Genomic DNA, 9,008 nt, shown 5'->3' with positions numbered 1-9,008 from the left:
AAAATTTTTAATTTTTTAATAATATTCTATTACTAGCTCCCTCAAAATAATATTTTTTTATAATTAATGTAAAATAAAAAATTAATAAAATGATTTCACTTATCTCACTCAACTTTAAATTTTTTAATTTATATTATTATTTTTATTTACATTTGTTTATTGTTTTCATTTTTATTCTATTTGTTCATATGTTATAAGTTTTTATAAATATTTTTTTTCTAAATTTCTACAAACCATTAACCATATTCTTTTTCTTTCCTTTTTATTATGTAATATGTGGTATCTACCTTCTAATTGCCATGTTCTTCTTTTTTATGTTACAAAAATTTTATTTTCTATGATTTTAATCTTTAAAAATTAAAATATTATATAGTTCTCAAATATAAATTATAATATTACATTGTTACTTAAAATTTCATCAACTTATCATTTTTTTTATTAATCCTAATTATGTAAGAAGAAATTAACTTGAATATATATTTTTTATATGTTTTACATTTTATATTTAGTTAAAGTAAAATTCTCTTGAATATATAGTATTTAAATAATTATGATTATATAAAAAAATTTATTAATCTTATATATTGTTTTTAACTATTTATATTTTACAAGTTATAGTTTTATATTTAGTTTCATATTTCTATTATCAATATTTTTATTGTTGATTGAATTTAACATATTAGCTTTTTAAAATTTTTAACTCTTATTCAACTGTGTTTGACCCCACTAATAAAATTTGGCTAGCTCCGCCCCTGGGTGTAATTTTTTTGGTTGCTTGGATGTTTTCTTAAAGGATTCTCCTTTTTTAAGTGAGGGATTTTGTCATGGATGCTTTGGGATGGGGGGATTTTCGAGGAGGGGGGATTTTCCTTTTTTAGGGTTGGGGGCCTTCTTTTCTTTGGGTGGTTCTTCTGCTAGTCTTTTGCAGATTTTTTCTACGAGTTGATGGGTTCTTGTGTCCTCCTTTTGGATGGTGCGTTGACTCTCCCTTGCTTAAGCTTTACAAAGGACTTCGTTGCTTGAGTCATGTTCTTCAGGGTGTGTTGGTATGGCGGGGAATGGGGATGTGTTTCGGAAGCTCTTACGCTGAACCTGTGATGAATCCGATGCTGTCTGGGTTGGCTTGTCTAAGATACTGTGGTTAATGCTACCAAGAAGGGGTTTTCGTTGATGATACGATCCCTTGGGGTTTTTGTTTCTGTTCTGCGAATTACCAGGCTGCTTTTGGATCAAGGGTCTCTTGAATTCGATTGTTTGGACTCTGCTATCCGTTGGATCTTCTTTTTGGTCCTCTTGCTGTTTGTTGCCACTAAGTCTTCGTTTTAAGGCTTTTCAATCTGATGATTGGTGCTACTTTTGTTTTGAATGATCTTCTCCCATGTTTCTTAAGTGATTCTTTTACTATGTAACTTCTGGTGGCACGAGAAAGGTTGACTTCACATGATAAGATCCTAGCTGTGAGAGTTTTTCCTTGCTTGTTGGGTTGGGGGGTTTTGTTATTTGCAATCGAATAGAATTAGGGCGATTTTTGTATTCTGGCACCTTTTCTTGTTCATGGTGCTATGCTGCCAATTTCTTTTTGGGCAGATTCTTTTTGATACAGGTGTACAGGTTCCATCTAGCCTAGGCAACTATTATGCCATCAAGAGTCTTTTAGGCAATTAAGACTAAAGACTTGAAATGGCACGTTGAAGGCTAGCTCAATAAAACTTCACCTTTCAAAAAAAAAAAGTAAAATGAAAGACAATGTCATTAAGCTTTCGTTGCATATTTATGCAAGACTATCATAACTAAACCTCCCTTAATCCCAAAAAGTTTCATGGAAAAGGTAAAATTAGAGGCAAATCACTCCCAATGCAATACTCGTGAATTTATATATATATATGGACAGATTCAACGGTGCAACACACTTGACAACCGACTAATTGATAATAAGGGCAAAATTTTGGGAGAAATTTGTGGTAGTAATTAAGTCCTAACACTACCAAGAGGAGTCGCTGTCAATTGTTAAGTCTTGGAAGTTAATTTGATTTCATACGTCATGCAAAAAGTTGGATCTATTACGGGATAAATGGTATATCATCACGTCTGAAACATCTGTAATCTATTTTAATTAAAAATTTTACAAAAACATTAATTAACTTTTTGAAAATATTCAAAAAAATCTAATCAATTTTATTCAATATATACCATTTATCCCCTCATCTTGATATCTTGATTTCTCATTACACGTCCAAAAAATTGAATTCAATAATAATTCAAGTCACGGACTTATACATATGGACAGATTGAATGTGCAACGCACTTGACTTCAAGTGTATTATTTGCTAGAAATTAAGCAGGCCTCCTTCACACTACCAAGAGGAGTCACCCTCAATTGTTAGTCTTGAAAATAAAACCAATTTCACATGCCATGCAAAAGTTAGAAATTCTTCATGCCATGCAAAAGTTAGAAATTCTCCATGCCATGCAAAAATTATCCTCCCTTCCACACCGATCAGAAATGGGAGGGGCTCCCACCAGAGGCGACTTTAAAATTTTAATAAATTTTTTTGTTTTTTAAAATTTTAATTTTAATTTTTTTTAAAAGAGAACACAAGCATCACGAGGCTCTCTGCCATGTCCTCAAAAATGTTGAAGGTTTGGAGAAAACCCAAGCTGGTTCCCAAGCATCTCATCTAAATTGGGTTTTGTTCTTTGATTCACAATTACACACAGGTTGATCCAATCCTGTCATTCTTTCAGAAATATGTTTATCTTTCGTTGTGTAATTTAATTTATGATATAAATAAAAAAAGGATCTAATATTTTATGTGAGCATTGAATAATTTTTCATTGAATAACTTAATTTATGATAAAAATAAGGTAATCCAATCGTCTATTTTTTTTTTTGAGGCAATCCAATCGTCTATTAAGTTAGAATGAGTTTAAATAAATATAAAAGAAAAATCTTAAAGATAATTAATTATGATTGAAATGATAAAATAACAAATGGTGTGGTGATAAAAAAAAAGAGATCCACAATAATAAATGCTCGAAAATGTGAAGAGAAACATCCCCATCATCCTCACGTAAATAGTGTTGGGTTAGTTTTGTTCTTTATTATATGATTCACAGACTACACGTGTAGGCTTTCCCCAATTTATTGCTATCTCTTCGCTATATTTATAGATATATAACTTTTGCCTTTATTTGAAAAAAATCATATCTTTGGTTATATAACTTAATTATAAATTTAAAATAAACAAATAACAGTCCAATATTTTATTATGATTGTTTAGACGGATTTTTTATTTATTTAATTTATTAGTATAATTTTATTTTTTTAAAATGTATGTTTTTATTTTTTCAACGTCAAAATATCATAACAAATTTTTAACTTGTATGGCAAAAGACTTTCATTGACAAAAAAAGTTTGATTTGGGTAAAATATGCTTGTAGCCTGACAAAAGCTTAGCACTGTACAATAACATATTGGCAATAGGACAGATTTATTCTTTTGACTTAACCAAAAAAATAACGGTCCAAAATTTTAAATTAACACTAATTTACTAGTAATATAAAATTTATGACATGATTTCATTTTAATATTTTATGTCTTTCACTGTGTAACTTAATTACAGTAAAGAAAATAGGGGAAATTGAATATTATACCCTTTTGCAACATGAATTTTTTTGGGCCCATTTTTGCTCTAAATTTTTTAGTAATAAATACTGAAAAATATTGGAATCCAAATTGGTGCCAAACTTCTTCATTTGAAGGGTTAGGGACAAAAAATTCACAGGGCATTTACTTTTTTGTTTTAATATATGAATTACCTCTCCCCTATCTTTATGTATGTTGTGTAACCTATAATTAATTATATATATATATATATATAACAGACAAAAATAAAATGGTCCAACATTTTATGTGAACACAAACACAAAATTTATGATTTTTCCTTTCCAAAAAATCAAAACTTTGTTGCGTTATGGGCAGAAAAAAGAATTATCCAAAAAAAATAAACTTTGGAAAGATAAAAATAAAAGTGGTCCAACTCCAATTTTGATTTTTATTATATTCAAAAAAATATGGTCAATGATGCAATAATCTTAAAAGAATTTTTGTTATAAGTTTCGAATTCAAAATTTAAAACAAAATTATGAGATGAGAAGAATAAGATAAATTCACATCAAGCATAATTTTTTGAATTTCATCATATGTAGTGACGGATCTAAGATTTTACATAACAGGTGATCAAAAAGTAATTATAAGAATAATTATATTATATATCTCAAGTTTTATATATATAATATAAAAAAATTAAAAATTAAGAGATGATGGCTATCACCACCTTAACTCCATCTATAATTGTATGTGCATTTTTTTTATAAAAGAAAAATACGTAAACTTTTTGAATTGAAAAAAAAAAAAGAATGAAAACAACATACGCACCAATCTTTCTCTATAAATACCCCACACTTCTTCTTTATAAAACCAACAACCCCACGAATACAGCATTCATACACTTTCCATATCATCCTTCATACTGGTTGCCCTAGCCAAAGAACCAAACGATGAATTTTGGAATTGGCCCAATGGCATTGAACAATGCTGGCAAGCAGAAGAAGATTCAAGGCTCTGTTGTTGTAGTGAAGAAGAACCTTTTGGACTACAATGACTTAAATGACTTCCAATCTGGCCCTTCTGATACCATTCTTGAAATGTTAGGCCAAAGGGTATCCCTGCGACTCGTTAGTGCTGACAAGACTGACCCTAGTAAGCTCATTTCCCTCCTTGATAATATATATATTAAAATGCAAAGCATAAGCATTGCTTAAATTAAATGCTTATATATATATATTCTTTAACTTTCTTTCTATTTCTTTTTGTACATATGTTTAATTTAGGCAAATGCTTAAATTCATAATATATATATAATGTACATATTATAGACCTAATTTAGCATATAATCGCATGAGATTTCATATTATTTTATCTTAATTATTTCAAATAAAAATAATAAAACTTGCAAGTTTTTCTAGTAATATGAAAGTTTTAATATAATGTAATTTAATTTATACTAATGGGACAAAAAATAATTTGGATAAAAATATTCAATTACTTGCTTCCATCCCAAAATGTTTTTTATTTTTTAACTCAACAAAAAAAAAAAAAAAAAAAGAAAACATTACTCTGTTATTAAATCAAATTATGAATAGCTTTTTTTATCGGTCAAAATCAAATAGAAATTTAACCTAATAGAGATTCTCAATAATTTAAGAGAAAATCAAGTTTATAAATATTATAAATTTAACAACATCCTAACTGTATTGTAATTTAATTTTGTTAATTTAACTGTAATGTTGCACTGATTCATACAATAAACTGAAATCTATATTTATATAATCATTGTTATTAATCAATCATATTATGTTTTTGAGAGTGCTTTTGACATATTTTGCCGATGTGCCTTAATTTGAAGCAAATATGTTGGGAGGAAAGATGGGAGCCCCGGCTTATTTACAGAACTGGAATTTTACACCAGTGTTAGGGGACTGTAAGTTCACCGTTAGCTTTGCTTGGGATGAGGACTTCGGCACACCGGGAGCTATCTTAGTACGAAATGCTCACCATGGTGAATTCTACCTCAAGACCGTCACACTCGACGATGTTCCTGGTCGAGGTCCAATCCACTTTGTTTGTAACTCTTGGGTCTACCCTGACGAAAAATACCAAAGCGATCGCGTTTTCTTTGCTAACAAGGCAAGTAATTCTGCAGTGATCAAGATTGCGTTACTAATGTTTCCATCAGATAGAGTGACATATAAAGTGTTTTTGATATTATATTTGTGCAGACGTATCTTCCGAATGAAATGCCAGGACCACTTCGTAAGTACAGAGAGGAAGAGCTAAAGGTCTTGAGAGGAAATGGTGAAGGAGAGCTCAAAGAATGGGACCGCGTCTATGACTATGCTTTGTACAATGATTTGGGGGATCCTGATAAGGGTCAAGATTATCAACGCCAGACTCTTGGAGGGAGTCTCGAGTATCCTTATCCCCGTAGGGGAAGAACAGGCAGACCGCCGACCAAAACAGGTTAGAGATTTACATTTCGGATGAGTTATGGGGTGTTTTCTTTATCTTGAGTATGATCTGATAATGTTTCCGTTTCTTACCAGATAAGAGTTGCGAGAGCAGGCTGCCACTCCCAAAGAGCTTGTTCATTTATGTTCCGAGAGATGAGAAATTTGGTCACGTGAAGTTGTTAGACTTCGTCGGCAATGGACTCAGTGCCTTACCTCAAAATATCTTTCCAATTTTCGAAGCTCTTTGTGGCAATCCACCAAAAGAGTTCGACTCTTTTAATGAAGTTCTGAGAGTACTCTATGGAGGTAACATCAGAAGCCTGATCCCCAACGAGAAGCTAAAGGAACTACTTGATTATCCTGTGCCTCAAGTTATTCAAGGTATAGAATGTATAGTAACTTATTTGAATGCTTCATATCTCCATTTCGTTGCACATTAGATTTGATAAAATCATCTGTCAAGTCATAAATAGTTAAAGAGATGTGCATAATTATTTAGCAATACTATTTTGCCTAGCCAGTTATTTACTTTGCAATTTCAATCAATGAGCAGACAGTACAAGTGCATGGCGAACAGATGCAGAATTCGCTAGAGAAATGCTTGCTGGAGTGAACCCCGTCGTTATTCGTCGTCTTGAAGTAAGCTTAAGCCTGAAAACTTTAGAGTCATTTTCTTTCTAATTTTCCTGTCTTTTCTCAATGGTGAAGAAGTTTTGTAACCGACCCTGAATCGATTTGCAGGAATTTCCTCCAAAAAGCAAGCTAGATCCTAAAATATACGGTAACCAAAACAGTCTCATAAGGAAAGAACACATAGAGTGTAACCTGGGTGGATACACTATAGAACAGGTAATATGCTTCACATCTGATTTTTTTATTACACCATAAACCATGAAACTGAAAGGGGGTTTGATTCACAGGCATTAATGGGCAACAAGCTATTCATATTGGATCATCATGATTCGTTGATGCCATACCTGAGGAGGATAAACACTACCACTACAAAAACTTATGCATCCAGGACACTGCTCTTTTTGACTGCTGATGGGACTTTGAAGCCATTAGCAATCGAATTAAGTTATCCACATCCAGAGGCTGATATATATGGTTGTGTCAGCAAAGTGTACAAGCCGGCGGAAGAGGGAGTTGAGGGTAGCATATGGCAATTGGCTAAAGCTTATGTGGCTGTGAATGACTCTGGTTATCATCAGCTTATAAGCCACTGGTATGGAATCTGTCAATGAAGGGTGAGTTTTTAATTTGAACAGAGGGGTTTTTAATGCCTTCGGGTTTTGGTCACAGGTTGAACACTCATGCAGTGATTGAGCCATTTGTGATTGCAACAAACAGGCAGCTAAGCGTGGTTCATCCAATTTATAAGCTTCTCCAACCTCATTTCCGTGACACAATGAATATAAATGCATTGGCTAGGCAAACTTTGATTAATGCAAATGGTATTCTAGAGTTGACGGTTTTCCCTGGAAAATATGCCATGGAGATGTCATCTGCAATTTACAAGAGTTGGAATTTTCTTGAGCAGGCTCTCCCCGTTGATCTCAAGAAAAGGTAAAATCTTATAGCTCCAAAGTGGCAAAAAATGAAAGGTTCATCGATTTTTAGTGGACTGATAGCTTAATTTCCATGCTTCTCTATCCAGAGGAATTGCTGTTGATGACAAGAACTCACCACGTGGTCTTCGCCTACTGATAAAAGACTATCCTTATGCTGTTGACGGGCTAGAGATCTGGTTTGCAATTGAAAAATGGGTCAGAGACTATTGCTCCTTCTACTACAAGTCTGATGCAATGGTTCAACAAGACCCTGAACTTCAAGCCTGGTGGAAAGAACTTCGAGAGAGAGGTCATGGTGACAAGAAAGATGAGCCATGGTGGCCTAGCATGCAGACTCTCGAAGAGCTGATTCATTCCTGCACCATTATAATATGGGTTGCTTCTGCTCTCCATGCAGCTGTCAACTTTGGGCAATACCCTTACGCGGGCTACCTTCCAAACCGCCCTACCATCAGCCGTATGTTCATGCCTGAAAAAGGCAGTCCTGAATATGCTGAGCTCGAAACCAACTTCGAAAGGGTTTTCCTGAAAATAGTTACTTCCCAGCTGATGACTCTCCTCGGCGTTTCCCTGATAGAAATCCTGTCCAAGCATTCTCCAGACGAGGTGTACCTCGGACAAAGAAGCGACCCTGATAAATGGACAACTGATGCAGCACCATTGAAAGCTTTCAATGATTTCGGAAACAAGCTTTCACAGATTGAGCAAAGGATTATTCAGATGAATCATGACAAGACATTGAAGAATCGTTCTGGTCCAGTCAATGTGCCATACACTCTACTGTTCCCTACCAGTGAAAGTGGACTTACTGGCAAGGGAATTCCCAACAGTGTCTCAATCTAAAGAGCTTCTGCGCAAAATCTATGAAAATCAATATTGGTATTGCTACTTGGGCTTAGCCCAAATGGTAAAACTGGTGGTATCCATAGATTCTAGTTTATAGCTCTCCTTGTCCTAAAAGAAAATAAAGGTTGCTATTATTGCAATACATCAATAAAATTTCCATTGTGAGTCCAATATGTTTTCTTTAATAATATTGGTAGAGTCAAGATTTTACAATTGAAATAAAGATAATATTTTTAAAATAATTTAATATTTATAAAGATAAAATTAAAAATTTTTAAAATAAAAACATATTTTAAAAATTTAAAATTTTTGAAAAACAAAGATTTTACTGTACCTCTTTTCTCCGTCACTATTCAATGAGTAAATGTGTATTTATTTAATGAGGTTATGATTTATGATTATTGTAAGTTTTGTGCGTGTGTCAATCTTTCTAAGTGGACTTTTATTAATTTGAAATTTAGTTATGCTTAATTAAATCCATCATTAATCAATAACATTGATAAATTAAATGTTTAAGCA

General features: G+C 32.6%; 1 protein-coding gene across 1 annotated transcript; it reads left to right on the top strand.

Moving 5' to 3' along the window:
• LOC18600367 (probable linoleate 9S-lipoxygenase 5) lies at window positions 4,483-8,660 on the top strand. Its single transcript, XM_018122268.1, has 9 exons — window positions 4,483-4,762; window positions 5,469-5,749; window positions 5,842-6,082; window positions 6,166-6,453; window positions 6,626-6,711; window positions 6,814-6,921; window positions 6,993-7,297; window positions 7,375-7,638; window positions 7,730-8,660. Exons 1-9 carry the CDS (start codon window positions 4,561-4,563, stop codon window positions 8,484-8,486), a joined length of 2,532 nt encoding a protein of 843 aa, XP_017977757.1. The 5' UTR covers window positions 4,483-4,560; the 3' UTR covers window positions 8,487-8,660.

This window comes from Theobroma cacao, chromosome 5 (genome assembly GCF_000208745.1).
Source record: "Theobroma cacao cultivar B97-61/B2 chromosome 5, Criollo_cocoa_genome_V2, whole genome shotgun sequence".
In the NCBI taxonomy this organism is placed as follows: domain Eukaryota; kingdom Viridiplantae; phylum Streptophyta; class Magnoliopsida; order Malvales; family Malvaceae; genus Theobroma; species Theobroma cacao.
Note: the sequence above shows the minus strand (reverse complement) of the source record. Positions and strands in the feature narration are given on the sequence as shown.